General features: G+C 36.1%; 1 protein-coding gene across 4 annotated transcripts in view; it reads right to left on the bottom strand.

Annotated features, from left to right (window-relative positions):
• HTT (huntingtin) overlaps positions 1-18,694 on the bottom strand; it is a 76,542-nt gene that overhangs the window by 42,449 nt on the left and 15,399 nt on the right. For 2 of the 4 annotated variants that reach the window (XM_072334395.1, XM_072334396.1), the window contains 16 exons: positions 16,227-16,307; positions 15,471-15,835; positions 13,475-13,598; positions 13,093-13,211; positions 12,088-12,199; positions 10,685-10,825; positions 9,535-9,693; positions 9,351-9,448; positions 7,770-7,909; positions 7,215-7,278; positions 6,751-6,851; positions 5,857-6,003; positions 5,059-5,179; positions 4,789-4,865; positions 1,937-2,088; positions 485-687 (listed from right to left, as the gene is read on the bottom strand). In XM_072334395.1, coding sequence (XP_072190496.1) covers positions 485-687; positions 1,937-2,088; positions 4,789-4,865; positions 5,059-5,179; positions 5,857-6,003; positions 6,751-6,851; positions 7,215-7,278; positions 7,770-7,909; positions 9,351-9,448; positions 9,535-9,693; positions 10,685-10,825; positions 12,088-12,199; positions 13,093-13,211; positions 13,475-13,598; positions 15,471-15,835; positions 16,227-16,307 — 2,204 coding nt within the window. Of the gene's footprint in view, positions 1-484; positions 688-1,936; positions 2,089-4,788; positions 4,866-5,058; positions 5,180-5,856; positions 6,004-6,750; positions 6,852-7,214; positions 7,279-7,769; positions 7,910-9,350; positions 9,449-9,534; positions 9,694-10,684; positions 10,826-12,087; positions 12,200-13,092; positions 13,212-13,474; positions 13,599-15,326; positions 15,836-16,226; positions 16,308-18,694 lie in introns of those variants that run through there. The other 2 variants (XM_072334394.1, XM_072334397.1) reach the window with 2 other exon arrangements.

The raw sequence follows: 18,694 nt of genomic DNA, 5'->3' as shown, positions 1-18,694 counted from the left end.
ACAAGCCAATCAGAAACAGAACTCAATAGTCAAAGGTTCTTATGATCCCAGATAAAAGAATGTAAAAAACCATAAAACTTACACATTTTTAAAACATTCAGAAATCACTAATCCTAATAACATTACCTCACAGTCACTAAGTCAGTCTCAAAACATAGATACCTCAAAATAACAAACATCAAAAAATCTCATGACTCATTTCAGAAATCAAAACATTTTCTGCAGGACACCCAGAAGACAAGAATTAATGCTTGAGATAATGAAAAGGAGATCATTGACAAATAAGTCTTTCTTCAACCCCTGTATTTTTGAAAAGGGGGAGTGAGAGCAGCATGGTGAAGTTCAGCAGCATACTGGTGTGAAATGACCGTGCAAAGAAGGCGATCAGATAGCTGCCTCTGACAGGTCTAAAATGCCTATCCTCAAACAGTACTGAACTCAACAATATTTAAGTCATGCAATTTTATTTGTTTGTAATACATACTTTTACTGCTGGGCCAGGAGCAACATCATCCATTACGTGTGCACAAATATTAATGACCCTCAGCAGATGAGAAAAGAGCTGTTCTACCAAAGAAACAAGAGTTCGATCTGCCAGAGCTGGCCATGGTTCTTCCTGCTTTGCAGCTCCTTGGTTTGAATCCTCTTCAGCACTCCAAGGGTTCTTTAAACACTTGGGAGCACTTGCTGTAAAAGGAATCAGATCAATTAAAAAAAAATAAATCTGAGAATTAAGAATGCTTATCATCTTTAAGAATGGATATTCAAATAGAAAAAGAGCTGAAGTTAGCATAACAGTATGAGCACAGTTTTAAACAGAATAAAAAACAGATAGCTCTTTATAACCAGCTTGCAATAAATATACTGAATTTTTCCCTCTGCAATTAGTGCAAATTTACAACTTTGAGGTAGTATCTAAATAGCTTGCCTTTGCTGAGAGTAGTGATATCCAAGCAAACAGAATTCCTCTTTATAAAATTTATAAAACCCACAACTTACAAGCAGAGTCACTAACACATATATGAATCTTAACGTGCTTCGAATTTATTTTCAAAGACTGTTTCACCTACAGAAACTCTTGCAGAACTTCAATGTTCTTACAAGAACACCTGAAAATGTTTAGCAAGCAGTTGAAGTACTTGCCCTTATGTGACTAATGGAGCAAAAATGTTTCCTTTGTCTTTGCTATGCTGCTGCTTTCATAAATACATGTGAATGCATACATAGTCATTTAGCAATACAATCTGTAATTCTCTATAGTCCTACCTTTAGCCAACTATTCCCCACTCCCTGCTCTTTCAACTGGCAATTACTCCACAGGATATTTGATATATTTTTGAGTGTCCTTATTAGGGAATTATACCTTTGTTCTTAGAAGACATTTCCAATTTCTTAAGATATTCTGAAGTCCAAAGTCTGTAATTTAAAGCATTGGCAACAACTGAAGGCTGGTATTGCCTGCAAATTTTTTAAGTGCATGCTATCTGATTGCTATTAATGAAGCAATAAGCAACAGCAAACCAGCCAAGAAAACCCTGTGAAATCCTTCAATATTTTTAGAAAATTACTCTAAACCTAAAAGTGCATAAAGCTCTTGCAACGCAAAAGAGGACTTTAAAACACAAGTAGAAATTTCACCTTCTAGAACAAACAGAGGACTGGGAAGAGATGATGACTAGATACCAGTTACCATTTTGGTTTTTATGGATGCAGAAATCAATCCAGGCTTCTAGCTAGCAAATGAGGATGAAATTTAGCTGTTCTGAAGAAAAAAGCCTACTGTCCAGAAGTGTTTCAGACCTCATGAGTATGAAGTTCTGTCCCTATTTTTTCTGCCCCGTCTTCCAAGTATTTTGCCCAAGAGGGTAAGATAAAGGTGTTCCGATGCTAATGGTAACAAATAATGGGATACTGCTATTTTTCTGCTCTGCCTTACCTGCAAGCAAGTTTCCAGTCAAAATCAAAGCATCCTGATGAGCAGAAAGGTCCAAAGGGAACCATGTTGATGAAAGAAGAGAGAGAACCATGCCGGCCATTCCAATAGTGCAGCCCTTCTGAGCGTCATCTGAAGGACTTGGCTGGGAAACACTAGAGGTACAATTTTGGAATGTCATGATTTCTTTTCTGAGAAGTCTCAGGAACACTAACAGTTAAATTAAAACACTAATCTAAAAATAAAAAATAGAAAATCATTACTAAAGAACAACATATTTAACACCTGATTATGAGTTTGAAAAAACATCTACAGCAGAGACCTGAAAATATTTTTTTATTCTTGAAGAGTGTTTTATTTTTTTATTTATGAAAAAATAGCAAGTTCCAAAGGTGCTAGTGACATCTACTGAACAACAGATGAATTCAGTATTTCCTTGCTAACTGCTACAGTTTAGAACTATCTCCAGTTAAAAAGAATGAAAATATGCAAAGTAGGAACAGATGTAAGCTATTGCATAAAAATATTTTTGCTACATAGCAAAGTAGGAAGAATTTAGGTGATTGTAATAACAGAATCATCCAGCCATCAACCCATCTCCACTGTGCCCATTAAACCATGTCACTCAGTGCCACATGAACATATTTCTTTAGCACCTCCACAGCTGGTGACTCCACCACCTCACTGGGCAGCCTGTTCCAATGCCTCATTATTCTTCCCAAGAAGTAATTTTCCCTGATATCCAAACTGAACCTCCCCTGGAGCAACTTAAAATCATTTCCTCTTATCCTACCACTTTTACCCATAAGAAAAGACTGACTCCCACCTCATTACAACCTCCTTTTCAGGTACTAACGGAGTGTGGTAACACCATCCCTGAGCCTCCTTTTCTCCAAACAAAACAATCCCAGTTCCCTTAGCTGCTTCTCATAAGACATGCTTCAAACCCTTTACTACCTTCACTGATCTTCTTTGGACACACTCCAGGGCCTCAATGTCTATCTTTGTGCAGTGAGGGGCCCAAAACTGAACACAGTACTCAAGGTGTGGCCTTCCCCATGCAGAGTACAGAGGGACGATCACTCTCCCTGTCCTGCTGGCTGCATTGCTGTTAGCCTTCTTAACCACCTGGGAACACTGCAGGCTCATGTTCAACCAGCTGTCAACAAGTATTCCCAGATCCTTTTCTGCTGTGCAGCTTTCCAGCCACTTTGGCCCAAGCCTGTAGCTCTGCATGGATTTATGACCACAGTGCAGGATCCAGCCAATCAAACATTTAGACCCGTACAACACTACTAACTTTATTTCAGGAAAAGACCTTACGTCATCTCTAAATAAAGGTTTAAGATTATTTCTTTTTAAATCCAAAAGTCTTTCAATCTAGTGTTTCAGGTTTAACACAATTAGAACAATTTCAGAAAATAAAATCTACACTAAGCTTTTCTTTTTTTTTTTTTTTTTAAACAAAGCTATGCTAGGAATTACAGTGTATTTCATTTTAAAAATGTATTTTAATATATATAATATATATATTTTAATATGCAAGTGTTTACATACAGTTAGAAACCATACATTATACAACACTGTACTTTATATAGAAATGCAGCAGTTCCAATGGCTGTTAAACCACAGGGATGTCAACATTTCAAGACAGAAAAGAATTTTGGTAAAATTCTCATGTCTCAAATAAGACTGAAAATTTGAACCTCTTCTTTTCCAGTATGAAAACTGGAAAACTTGCGTGTTCCATCACGCAACAAAAATAAAATCCAAATTAATATGAACATGAGTTCAAAATTTGTAAAGAAAGGATCAGAGCAAAGGGCAAAGGTTCTGTCACTGCATCACCTGTGAATCCTTGGTGCATCTTATATATAACTTTTTTTTTAAGCTATGTAGAACTAAAAATGTCGTTGCAACTCTGAAAGAATAAGGCAGGGATATTCAAAACACAGTAAACTAGGTTAGAAGTTGAAAGGATAAAGGATAGAATGCTAAAAAATTGGCTCTAAGCAGCTTGGATGAGAAACATCAACAATAACCACGCAGACATACACTATTAAATAACCTGCTCCTAAAAGCACTGTGCATTAATTTTATTTCTGAGTTAAGTACTAATCACTTACTAATTTATTTCACTTGTTATAACACTTCATAAAACTAGACCCACAGCTTAGTCACCTGAGACAAAAGACATCTTGTAGAGCACATGCCAAACATGCCACACTTATACCCAGAATGGGAATGGGAAGAAAAGACTTGATGACAAACAAAGAGTATTATTGAAAAAGAAAAAAAATACATTTTATAATAAAGCTTCAGGATACTAAGATTTAAATAAGAGTAGAAATGCCTTTGGAGAGTCATACAAAAAAATGCAAAACATCTTTTTGGCAAGTATGCATACTAACCTAAATAGAAAGATACTATAAGCTACCGAAGAAATACTTGTATATATACTTGTCCGGGTCTCAGCTGTGATAGGACATGACCTGACCATTCTTATAAGAGGAGACAATTAAAAGCATAACTCCATAAATCAGGCAAGCGTGGACAGTAGGTTGATTGGAGGCAGCAGGACTGCTAACACTTAGTAACAGTTCTCCAACATTTTAACAAAATCATCAACAGTGATGAAGAAAGTACACATGTATACACCTTCAGCAGTTAGTTTTATAACTCATGTGGCATAGCTCATTAACAGAGGTAATGGTGAACAACTTCATACAGAAGAGCAGCTCCTAAGATGAGCTAAACAGTAAGTATCTAAACTGGAACATTTGATACCCAAGTGAGAGTACTATGTTTTCATACACGTTAATTTTAGAAGAATGGATACTAGATGAAGAACATACCCACAGTGCCATCCCACAGTCCATGTGCAGACTGGAAAGGTTGTGGAAAGAAGACACAAAGCTTCACAGCAGCCAAACTGAAAAGTCAAAACCAAGCATGAATCAGTTTAATCACTGGGAGTGTCAGCAACAACAAAATACCTCAGAAGTGAGAATTAAATATATTGTAATTGTCACCATAGCAAAGCTGCAGATACATATACACAGGAATTAAAAAGAAAATACAAAATAAGAAACAAGTCAACTGCTGTAGCAACTAAGAAAACTCACCGTAAGTGATCTTGTAGTGGATATTGTCAATGCATGGGAAACTGCAGCAACAACCCTTGAAAGATTGTTTTCCATAGTGACATCTGTTGGATTTTGCAGCATATTGTAACCTCTGTATGTTCTGAAATAAAAATATTTATAGTACTAAAACATGTACTTAAAGCTCAAAAGTACTTCAATGGGAAATTCTCATGGCCCAAGTTACTACTACAGATTTTATGGACAGCTTGTTTAAATGTATTAAGAAATACAAAGTATGAGAACATTCTAAATACCAGCTTATTCAATTTTCGTATTTAGTTTATTAACCAAATTTCTTTGTTAGCAAACAGAAACACTACACCAACTCAGCATTTAACTAGGTTTTCCAGAAATCCCCATCAGTTCAGCATAAATCTCTGCTTTTCTTCACACTCATCAACATTTCTGCATGCTCACACACCACTGTAGAGAATGTACATCTCACAAAGCTCTGCTGCTTCAAAACACAACATATAAACTCTGAGTTACATGATCAAGATTGTATATTGAAGAGGTACATAGTTAAAAACTTCTACAACTGATAGAAGTCACTTCATGTTTAGAGCTATAAGCTCTGATTAACATACCTGAAGAACACAATTAGCTGGTAACACTGCACTTATTCATGCAACTTAATGGACAAGTAGTGACCTAAAACTACCACAGGTACTCCTACAAATTGGGTCAAGAATACATGAGCAGGATTTAAATACGATTTTAGGCATTATGAATTGAAACATATCTAGATTTTAAAGCAAGACAAGCCATGCAACATACCTAGTGATAGTGCTCACTGCAAAGTGAGATGGAGGCTGTGTTTCATGCATTAGCAGTTTCAGGTAGACGCTGCTTTGGTCCCTTGCTACTGCCACAACTGGATCTGCTTGTCCTTGATCACAGTTATAAAACAGCTTTGGAACAAGCCTTGACAGGATCGCCCAGAAGAAAAGTATTTAGGAATTATGTAATACACAATTCAAACTACATTAAAATATTGATACTAATAATACTAATAAAGTTTGATACTAATCAAACTAAATTAAAATTGTTAGTAAAACTCACAGTGGACTGTTACACTGAATTCATCTTTACACAACTGGTCTCTACTGTGATTAAAGAAAGAAAATGAGCACTCTACATATGGTAGCTCAAAAATATGTATGTCTTAGATAGGATCTTTACATATACACATTATAACAGCCACTTCTCTAAACTATTTCTCTGTCAGCATTCTTGAACTGAATAAATCAACTACCAACTAATTGCTACTGTTTGGTGCCTCTGCACAGTAATTGCAGCTGCAGACAGCAGCCACCTTTAACAAGTTTGGCTACTTTACTATCAAAGAGCATGACAATTTTTAAATATGCTACATAGAAACAATGCTTGGAAGTTGACCCAAGAGTCCACCAGCTACCGTGAGGATAATAAACAAATCACTCCACCAAAGTTATAAGCAGAAAATTAGAAAATGACCTCTAAACATAACTGTAATGCCAATAAAAGCAAAACAAACTCAACTGCTAATTTAGAATGATGCATGCTCCAAATACAACAAAGCTGCATTTGTCTCTTATGCCATCCTTAAATAAAAACGTAACATTATGAGGCTATTTTACTGATGTCCACAACAAAAAAGTGCAGAAACTGTTTTTTGAGATAAATACATACCTCATTAATGAAGCTGCAGCAACATGTCGTACTCTTGGATCTTCATCTCCAAGCAAACAGATTACAACATCATTGAGCACTCTCTCCTGAAGTTTTAGTAGCTATAAAACAGCAGTGAAGTAAATTGAGCACTTCCAGCATTTCACCAGAATGTTAAAAGAGTAACAGCAAGATTTGTCATACAAATCTGTACAATAACTTTTACACTAAATTGCAAAAACAATACAGAAATGCAGAAAGGTTTTTTACTTTAAAAACAAGCAAAACCACAAACAGATCTGAGAACACGAAGATATTTGTATCTAAGTAGTAAAGTATGTTTTCGATTGCAGTGTCAGAACACAAGTCTAACGCGTACAAAACATTTACCTATCAGTGCTGACCAAATTTAAACAAGAAGTACTAAAACTGCACTGTTATTTTAATTGAGAAACAAATATACACTGATGGGATAATTTACTTACACCAGTATAATGATGAACACCTCTGTGCAAGCTGTCAGTTTTACCTTCCAAAAAGCTGACTAGCCTAAGATAAAAACATTTTAAGATGTATTAGCTTACATTACAGGTTATTAACCTATCTTAAGTGCTACGGCATTTTATTTATATGTATTTTGTTTATATTGAAAAAACAGCTGCAGAGAAAACCCAAAAAGTAAACACACGGTTGGCTTTAGAAAAGGCAGGTTACTTGCTGAACTATTGTCTGGTTAGTGTAACAGAAGAATTACATTTCCTTATTAAAAACCTTTATTTACCCCACACAATTGTACCAGAAAGTTTCACAAAGATGGTAACACATTCCAAAAATAACTGTTAAAAGATAACTTTAGTTAAACAGATTAAACTAAAATCTCCTATACAGTATTACTGGTCCCAGGAACTTGACAGGTATTTGTTACACAAATGATCAGTCTGAGCTAGTTTTTCAGAAGGAAAAGCTCTCCATTACAGTTCCAGTATCCTATGTGCAGAATCTTTGCTGTTACAGTGCTCATGGAAAATATAAACACTTACCGAAAATCCACCTCCGCAAGTGTTTCCAGAAGTTCTGTCCTCACTAGCCAGTATGAGCTATTCTTCAGAGTAAGGAGGTCAACAATTAATTGCAAACCTAGTTCACTGTAACTGCTACTACACAAGCTCATGATGCAATGCTAAAAAGAAAAAACAATTTTCAGTTATACTACAGAAAAGTTATTCTAAATCCAAGTATGCTTGACTACCAACATCTGTTTTATTTAAAATATGTTGAAAAGTTATCACTTAAGAGCTAGCAGAAAAAGCACCAGCGGTAGCTACTTTGGAAGGCTAAGCCTATGAAAACTTCTAAAACCTGCTGCTGAATTTAAACTCCAGAGAAGAATCCAAGCCTCAGAGGACAACCATCCAAATAACAAGTGAGCTTATGAACATGTGCACTATATTACTATCGGTTCAAAAACAACCTCAGATAGTTTCCCCAGGATATATTTATACACCTGGTTCTGATTTCTAGATTTTGAAGAAGTCACACTTTATTTTAATGACTGCTCAGCAATATGAACAACGTGTGACTTTTCCCCCAAAGTTACAGAACTTTAAAAGTCTCATTTTACTACAGCATACTTTCTCCCTTGAGGATTAGCCACTCAAAATGCTTCTCAATATTTCTGCTGAAAGATATGTAGTCAGACTACACTATGTACTGAGAGTAAAAAGTCGTAACTGACTGCTAGTACCAGTTGTCTGAACTAAGCAATACCTACTGGTCTTCTAAAATCAAACTAAATCACAAATCAAATCACTACACATAAATAATGAGCTCATGAAGCAGTTAGTTAAAGGGATAGCACTATTCCATAGCTGGAAAATCCCTCAGATGCGCCACAGAACCCCCTTATCTCGTGAAATCATTTCATCCACCAAACAACCACACTGCACTAAAAGCCACACTTTGTCTCACTGACCCCTAAGCTGGAATACAGACACACTGTGCCTTTCACTGGTGTATTAATTTCCCTTGGTCTTTATTTTGTCCTCACTCTCCTATCTTTTGGAGTATTTTTGGAAAACTCCTCAAGGAAATATGACTCTGCTTTTTAACAGGAAAATTTGCACCGATTTTATTACAGAAATAAAATTCTCATGCTGTAACTTGAACTCATAAATTCAGCTATCATTTTCATTTTAACAATTGCCTGAATCTTTCACCCATTTTACAGCAATTATTTTTCTAAGATCTGTTTCATTTTAGTTTTTATTTTTTAATTATATCAGAAAGCAATCATTATTTCACTTGTCACTACTCTCATTTCTTCTTTGATTTCCAAATAGAGAATAATCCAGTTGATAGACATTCATACTTCCCTGCCAAGCCTAGATAATCTTCATACTTAACACGCTCATCTTGCTGTTGATTAACTTAACATTACAACTCATACCTGTACATTTTTCATTACTCAAGATATTGTCTTCGGATTATACTGCTACACGATCTACCAACGTTATTATTTTCTATCTGTTCCTGCAAACACCTGAGAATAGTGGATCCTAGACAGTGAATAATGTCCCTGTGATCTGCATTGTAGTGCAAATAGATACTTTACTTCTGCTTACCCTCACAGCTGTACAAGCCATCTTGCATGTAACAGAGGACTCATCTTTCAGTGTTTTCTGTAATAGAGGTATGCAGTCTACCAAGGAAAAGAGATTTCCTAACAAAAAAGAATTCAGAATAATGAAACAAAAGGATGTTTTGGCTACAGAAAAGAAGAGATACACTTTAAAAAAAAATTGTTACCTGTTGAACTTCTGACATTTACCAGCCATTTCTCCACATCAAAGCGTGATTTGAGTAGAATAGAATTGATGATTGTTCCACAGAGAATAGCAGTAGCTCCTCTAATCTGGGGATCTCCATGGTCAATGTAGTTCAGAATATCTGATACATACTGCTCCTCTATGAAAACAAGTTACAACTACTTTATTTTAAAGACACTTCTCTTAGACTCAACTGATCCCTAAAAATGTTTCAGTGGAGGTACTGACCACATACATCAACACCAGCAAGTTTCCTCAGTGAGCCTTTCTTTGGTCTAACTTACACAGATCTCTTCAACATATTAAACATATTAATCACACCACTCATATCAACTACTATATCTAAAAATCAATGATTAATCATATCAGAAAATCATAGATGGGCTTGGGTGGAATCTTAAGGCCCATCCAGTTCCAACTGCCCCAGACAGGGTTACCACCCACTTGATCAGGCCACCCAGGGCCCACCTGTCCAACCCGGTCTTGAACACCTCCAAGGATGGGGCTTCCACAACTTCTCTGTGCAGCCCATGCCAGTGCTTTACCACCCGGTGAGTAAAAAATTCCTCCTAATAGCTAATCTAAATCTGATGTTGTATTGCAATCAAAACCAAAATGCTCCGGGAAAACTAAGAAAATGCTTTGGTCAGTTTTGCATCCCAGTTTTACCACTATCAGCATCAAAACAGCTGAATTCTCCAATTCTGTACTGACCGCACTGTATCATTTTTAAGATTGTATTTTAATTCATAAAAACTAATCTAATGACATAGAAATCATCTATAAATTAAAAATGAAATAAATTATAAGCAGCCATGTAAAAAATAAACAACTTTTATGTAGCAATTATGTTAAAATAACTTTTACTAGTCTGAAACAGCGAAGTTCTTCCACTCCCATGAAAAGAACAAATAATAATCTCACATTAGGCACTGACGTGGTAACTGTGTGTTATTTTCAATAACATTATTTCCAGTGACTCTGCAACAGACACCGCTAGCACAGTGAATTAGTACAAACTGATGCAACATCTGGATTTAAAGAGTTTTCAGTATTGATGCTGCTTTGCTTCTTTGAAAACCCATGTATATTATAACATACTATTTAAAAAGATCTGAACCACAACATACCATAGTCTTCTCCCATTGCTTCAAGGGGTATTTTATACAGTTTGCTGAAGAAAGACTCAGGATGAAGGGCAACAGCTGCTCCAACACAACTTACTGCCAAGGCTTTTACACTGACTCTCACATCTCTATCTGGAACTAAAGCTAATAAAAGGAAAATAAAATATTGAAAAGCTTCCTAAATTGTTTTTTAAATTAATTAGTAACTCTCTGTAATACAAATAGCTTATAGTCTATATAAAACAGAAAAAGATATTGAGGCCAGAGCAAGTACTTCCAGCTTATCAGTGGTAGCAGACATTTATTTATTTATTTATTTTGGTGGGGGGAAGAAGACAGTATAATAAATAATGACAGTAATATCCCACTTCCAGTTCACTTCCTTCAATGCTGAAAATGCAGCTGCTATGCTGCCTTTCCAGGAATAGTACATTAGCAGAGCAATTAACAAGTAATAGGTTAGAAATAGAACAAGGAGACCTGAAATGCTCACTTTAGCCATAATGACATAAACACATGTACCTGAGACAGACTTCCCAGTGAAAAAACTAACACAAGTGCATGTATCATACAGGCTTCCCAAAAAAAGCCTGTATGGACATGAACATTTTCAAGAAAGGTAAACAATTCCTCTCTTGACCCACACAAGCCGCTTCTAACAATTGCTTACTATCAAAAAAGGTTTTACCTTTCATTGTCACATACATTAAAAAAATAAAAGGCCACACTAGCTTACACAGAGACATCAAAATGTTAGAAGTGAGAAAAAAGTTGAAAATAGAGTTCCAGTAGATCTTTGAAAACCTTAGCTCAATTATCTGCTTTCTTATACCGAAATCATTTAATTCCTGGAGGTACATTTCCCAAGCATGGGTAGGGACAATGATATTACTAACTTGGAATAAAAACACAGCTAACAGGTAAAGCTAAATAAAGATACTACTTGTCTTGATTTATGTATCACAAATTAGGCAATATAACCAAACTACTGTAAAAATATTAGAACTGTGGTCTTCTAAACTTGTTCTTAGGAGTTTCTGTAGAATGAACTTTGACTGTTTAGATTTTAGGTATTAATATTTTTTGAAACAAAAAACTGAGCACCTAACAAACAACTGAAAGCCCATATTGATTATTAGACTGGTTTTCCAGGTCCACACAACCTATAAACTGATGGCCCCACAGAAAGGTTCATAGATGCAATAGCCCCTTAGGTTTATCTCTCAAGAGTTTACAAACGGTAGATATAATTAAGTATTAGACAAGCAAATTACAGCAACACTTTGTAAGTCAAATGATTCAAAATGGGAAATGCTATAAAAGTGGCATATGTTTAAGTGTTTCCAGGTTTCTCTGCTCTCTAGCATGGACATCTAAATCCATTATGAGACTGAAGAGAAACTTACCTCCTTTCTCCCCAGTAAGCAGAAAAGAGGCTGACAGAAGTCTAACACAGTGTACTAAGGGCGCAGAATTTCCATCAGTGTAGTGACCTATGTCTCCTTTTACCCTGGAGGGCTAACAAAAACAAATCACAAGATTTATGGAGATAGAAATCAATTTTTTGATTTAAATAAGACATTAAGCACAATATGATTTAGAAGTACTGCACACTCACAAAATTTCAGAGGTTAAAACATGAAATACATTTACTACATATTCCAAAATAAGCTCTTTAAATGTAATGCTTTCAAGAAGCTTGTCTCAAGAATCACAGTTTAATATAGTTTAATTTTAATTATAGAAATTATAAATTATAGAAATTACTCAAGACTTGTTGTTTATATCTGGAGGAGTTTGATAAAACTACTTTTTGACACCATACAATAATCTTTGTATGAGAATGAAACTTTGTATGAGAAGCAATTCATCCTTGAGTTGTTTTCAAAGAACACAGACAACATTCTGCAGTTTTACCCTAAGACAGCAGCCTAAGTTAATCTAAGCTCTGCCTGCCACAAACCCAGCTCCTTTTGTCCCAGCACTAACGTCAAAAAACAAAAGAGGAAATAACCACCAGTTAGAACTGCAAGAGCATCACTGCTGAAAGAGAGGCTACAGTAAGGTATAAGTAACTTCTGAGATCAGTTATGTGTGCAGCTAACAATAAAAAGACTTCAGGTAATTGGAGTACACTGTTAATGTACAGACAAAAGAGGTTTCTGTTCTCAGCAGCTTAAGCATGAGTTCCGTTATGGTTTTACTCACAATTGCATTCAAGATTAACACTTGTGTGTTCACCTTACCTTAAGTACTACAACTCAGATTGATTATTTAATGTTTTTTGCTTTGACTTATAATGAAGCATCCTACATGTACAAGCTACCCATGCTCATTGCTGATTTACACAATCACAAACTTTTTTTTTTAAACTTAGTTGCTTTATATTTTAAACAAGATCACTTTCTCACCTTATTTTCATGATCAATAGGTTCCACTGCATCTTCTTTTGATGGAAATCTGTCAACACTGCTATCAGAAGGCTGCCTACTATGGCTCATGGTTTTCAACAGGTGAGACTGCTGAAGAGCTTTAGAAAAAAAGGCAATTCATTAAATACTATTTTAGATGCAAATTAAAAGCACATGGATTGAACTTAATTATAGAACATGAAAAATAAATTAGCAATGATCAAAACAAGTTATTCGTTAGAAGTATATGAAGTTCATTTAGATCTAGTTGTTCATTTTTCACATTCATTTCAGTAAATGCAAAAACAGCAGATTCACCTGTACCATCTACTCCAAAGATGTCTCTATCTTTTCTTTTTTTCCCCTTTATTTATCAACATACCAATAGAAGAACTTCTGAAAGACTCTGATGAATCATCCTGGAGAATATTTGCAGCTTCATCTTCCTCATCCTGCAGCTGTCCAATTTGCATTCCAGAATACTGTCCTTCAGCACCATCCAAAACCTACAGAATATAAAGACAGGACTTATAATAGCTTAACACAAAGTAACAATGTTTAAACATGCAGTGTTAGTAATCTAGAAATAATCTGAAAGCAAATGTGAGCCTCATACATTAGTGTACAGCTGGCGTGCAGGCCCCAGAGCAGCTCAAATGTTGGAGGAGGGGAGCTACAATAGAATCATTACATTTGATAGTCTTCCAGTCAAGTCAAGAACTTGGATGTTAGCACTGAGAAGGCTGAACATGTAAGCAAATTACTTTATCCACAGCCCTCTCTGCCTCCTTATGTTAAACACAGTTGTCCTTCTAATTTACTAGTTATAAACCACAACTAACAGCTTCACTGTCACATCTGACCTTGTACCATGCTGCCAAACTCTCCATTACCTCACTTGTCTTGAATACGCAAAAATCAAACTGAGGATACAACGTGTAGAGAAAACTAAACAAAAGGAAGGCAAGCGAGTCTGAATATATTTCTATTCCCTCATTCTAAATCAGAGTGCTAAAACTGACACATTTGAAAGGGATTTTAATCCTTTATACCAGTGCAGTTTATAGACAGTAGGTATTTGGGGAAAGTAATCACAAGAGCCAAAAAATTTAAAAACATAACAAAAGACAGTAAAAAGAAGTTAAAATGAAAAAAAACAATATACTTCTTCAGTTACTTCCTGATCTTACAAGCACCAGGAAATCATTAATTAAAAGGCCCACATGTAGGTAAAACGGATGCCACTTAAGTCTGTCAGTCAGGTAAAAAAAAAAAATATATATATATATATATATATACACGTGTGTGTGTGTGTGTATTTGTCATTACGGTTATTAAACCATACACAAAGTGACATACAAAGCAGTGGAAAGAATTTGCAAGATGCACAAGTCGTCAACTAATCAACAAATCTAACTTGCCAATAGATGTCTGCTCACTTTGACATCTGTACTGCCTAAATTTCATTCTGAGTGCGATTATCATCACTCTTTTAGGTCTTGTACATTCACATTTGCAGGAATATTTGCTTGTCTAAACTGTAAACTTACTATTTTTTTAGGTATTAGACCACTACACTTTCAGAGATGCTGCTGGTAAACCTAAGACAAAGGTTTGGAAACTTGAGGGGGGGAACTCACAACCTGGAAGAAATTTCAAGTTACCCCCCTAATGCATTTTCTTCTCTAGCTCCAAATGGTTATATTTTTGGTTTTTTTATTTACAGCCTCATAATGCACTTGCCTAACAGAGAGATTAATTTCATACCATAGCTGTATTTTATGCATACTTCAGCTGTTTATTAGGTTCTTAACTGCTGCATTAGTAAATCATGCAACATACATCTAGTATAGGAGAAATTCTTAAGATAGGATAAAAAGAACAAAAATGCGTCATGTTGTCAAGTGAAAAAGCAGAAGCAGAAGAAACTGTGAAGCATTAGGTTCCAAAAATGGTCCTCTAGCATTCCAAATTCTGTTCACCCTTTAACACTTCCGTTAGTCCTTCTGCACCAAAACAATTATTAATGCATCTATAAAAATTGAAGGTTAAGAGAACATATTTATATCAGGCCTTTAATATTCACATTCTTCCAATGAGTGGAAAACCGTTGATGCTTGCCTTCATATGACCTACACACTGAACAGATGGCTGATATTTTAACTTTTAATTATTGCTGAATTGAAAGTGTTAAAAGGAGGTCAAGCTCTCCAAAAGGGGTGTGAGCTGCTGACCTTTCCACTGTTATTAGTTGAAGATGGAAAAGTAGAAGACGAATAAGTAGAGGAATCCAAGTCTGGGCCCTCCAGGGAAGAGCTCTGAGATATGTCAGGACCCTCAGTAGAAGGGGATCCCCCCTCTGCCCGTTGCACACTTACAATTTCAGAACTGTCCGAAGGGGTTACAGCAGAGTCTGGACCTTCAGTAGTAGTCTGAGAGCTATCACTAATTGGTGAGGAAGCCTGTGTACCATCATTCAAGTCCATAGTGGGATCTGATTGGACAGCACTGATCTGGCTAGAGCTTCGACTAAGCACATCATCATCTTCCCCTTCAGTAGCTGTACTTGTCAAATCACAGCTTGACAGGTCTACAGAGTCTGACTGCAACGTATGTTGAGAACGTGGCTGTTCAGTAATGATATCGTGTCCGGTAGGATCAGCAGCTGAACTCCCTACTGACCCAGCTGTTGATACACCCGATGAAGAAGCCAGTTCACTGGTTATCTCGCCTTTCACAGAAGCTGCAAAACAGATATTTCTGAGTCAATCAATGGTTTTACACTTTATGTGGACACTCAAATATGATGTCCTATACTAAACTAGGCTAAGGAAAATTTGTAACTACAGTAGAGAAGCAATCACCTTTAAGGCATCTCCTTCCTCATTTTTACTCCACTACATCTATACCAGTAGCATAATGATACTTAAAAAAAAATAGGCAGTCAACTTCATTATGTAAGTATATATTAAAGATATATATATAAGAGCATTTCAGGTTATCACATCCTCTGAGTGCCAATCCACTTCGTAGTTATCATAACACACTTCTATATTTTATGTACCTACACTAAAAGAAATGTTTTATAACAAAGTAACACGGATTGATGCAACACTAGAAGGAATGTTAACTACCTGCAAATGATGCAGCACTGACATCTGATCGAGTTTCAGGATCATCTTCCAAACCTTCTTCTTCACCAAGAAGTATTTTACCTGAGAAGTGAAAGAAGAAAGAGGTCTACAGCTTTTCAGAGTTACAGTCAACCTGAAATAGTTATGAAATGATTAACAGTTGAAGATATTTATATAACTTTTAAATATTTTTTCAAAGCTATGAGAGGCAACAAACTGAAATGAGAAAGGAATAAAGAAAGCAAAGATCCAGACCCTCATTATCTAGTCAGGAAAGAAACAGCAATGAAGAAACACAGCTAAGTAATTCTACTGAATGGTCTAACCACTCAGGAAACCACTTACATCTTTATTTACTCCTGTTTATTTTTGTGGACTGCTTAAAATCCCACTAATTTCTCCAAGTATGTCACATTACAAAGGCATCTGGGTGTCTGCCCTCAATAAGCACCACAGACAAAATAGCCTCTTTCTTTAAGGCTACTAAAATCATCAGTCAAAGGCTACTCTCAGGCTGGAGCCTGAAATTCCAATGATAAAAGAATTGAAAATGCTCAGGAGAAGAAGCAGGAGACAACATAAGCAGGAAAGAGTGATGAACCATAGACAAAATCCACTAAGATCCAGGAGCTACTAAGGCAAAAATCTTGAGAGGCTTTTGCCGTAGGAAGAATGAGAACCACTTAGAGCCTAATACAATCATCTTAAGAGTTCTTTTACTCACAGTTTAATGTATATTTAAAATAGAGGCACTAGAGAGAGAAAGATACCTGCAGATGCTCACCGCCTGAGCAAAACAGAGATACAACTCTACTGAAAAGAGGGAACAATTGAGGCCATCCTTCTGCATTGTGCAACCCACTTGCTCAGAGGTCCTGATAAATAGTTAGACATAAGCCTGTTTTGCATTTTAGAGTAAACTTCACCAGCAGTCCAAGATATCAATGTTCTGACAATTGTAGGTGGACTGTTGTATATTTCATACAAGTAATCAGTGGAAAAATGCATTAACAGACTTCTGTATTAATTTCTCTGTCACAACTGCACAACTTTTATCTTCCTCTACAAAAGTATATTTTATGCTATTCAAACCTGTAGGTAAGGCAGAAAGGTAACATGAAATTTCTGTGTATGTTCTGTGCAAAACAACACAGCAATTATTGAGAACTGCTCAATTCCACAAGAACGGGTAAAACTCTGCTAAGAATTCCCAACCCAAAGCATGAAAGATAACACATTATTCTCTATTCTTTCCCACGTTCATATCCATTCCACTGAAACAAACCAGTTTTCTTCTGTTTTCCACAGCTGTTCACCTTTAAAAGTGTGTGAAAGAAGGACATTGAAAAACACCAATTGGGCATATTACATTTTTGTATGTTTACATCAGTTTATAGAACAAGCCACAGGATAATGTTCCTCTGAAACAAATAAATAAGAACCAGTTAAGATACAGAACATATTCTTTCATTGAAAAATGAGTTTTCAGCCTTCTTTGGAAATAATTTTATGAAGCTGAAACAAACAAACCAGCATAGGCCAGCAGCTCAAAAATAAAGATGTTCTGAAGTGGTATAACTGAAAATATATGGAAAAGATGAGTTCCAACATGAGCATCACAGATTTCAGCTTCACTTTAAACGTATGAAAGATTATTATAGCTAGAGATGTTTCACCCATGGCTAGCAGCTCAACTTTACTACTGTATACATCATTAAAATGCAAAACTACTTCATGAAAGAGGATAAGCTCACTTCTTTCTATAATGAACAGCAATAGGAAATGAGCAGATCAGAATTTGAGATTAAGCCTGTAAAAAATGCAAAATCCTGAACAGATTACTTCAAATTCACTTACACCATTTTTTACACCACAAAACGATATTTGCATCTTGATATTAAGAGGATAAAATAATGGCTCATAAGTGTTTTCTGGCAGAGTGAAAGATTACTGTTTTAACAAGTTAATTGAATTCACCCTATTATTATTATTAAATCTCCAGTGAAGACTACCAGTTCAAAGTATCAGTCACAATTCTTCCCCTACAACATCCTCGTGAAGAAGCTGGCTGCCCACAGTTTGGACGGCTGTACGCTCTGCTGGGTGAAACACTGGCTGGATGGCCAGGCCCAAAGAGTTGTGGTCAATGGTGGCCTGTCACAAGCGGTGTCCCCCAGGGCTTGGTACTGGGGCTACTTAATATTTTTAATATTTAATATTTTTATTAATGATTTTGATGAGGGGATTGAGTGCACCCTCACTAAGTCTGCAGATAACATCAAGTTGGGAGAGAGCGTTGATCTGCCTGAGGGGAGAAAGGCACTACAGAGGGACCTGGATAGACTGGATGGATGGGCCAAGGCAAACTGTACAAGTTTCAATAGGGCCAAGTGTCAGGTCCTGCAGTTTGGTCACAGCAACCCCAGGCAACTCCACACACTTTGGGAGGAGTGGCTGGAAAGCTGCCT

This window comes from Excalfactoria chinensis, chromosome 4 (genome assembly GCF_039878825.1).
Source record: "Excalfactoria chinensis isolate bCotChi1 chromosome 4, bCotChi1.hap2, whole genome shotgun sequence".
NCBI classification, from domain to species: Eukaryota; Metazoa; Chordata; class Aves; order Galliformes; family Phasianidae; genus Excalfactoria; species Excalfactoria chinensis.
This window is presented reverse-complemented; position numbering and strand designations above follow the sequence as displayed.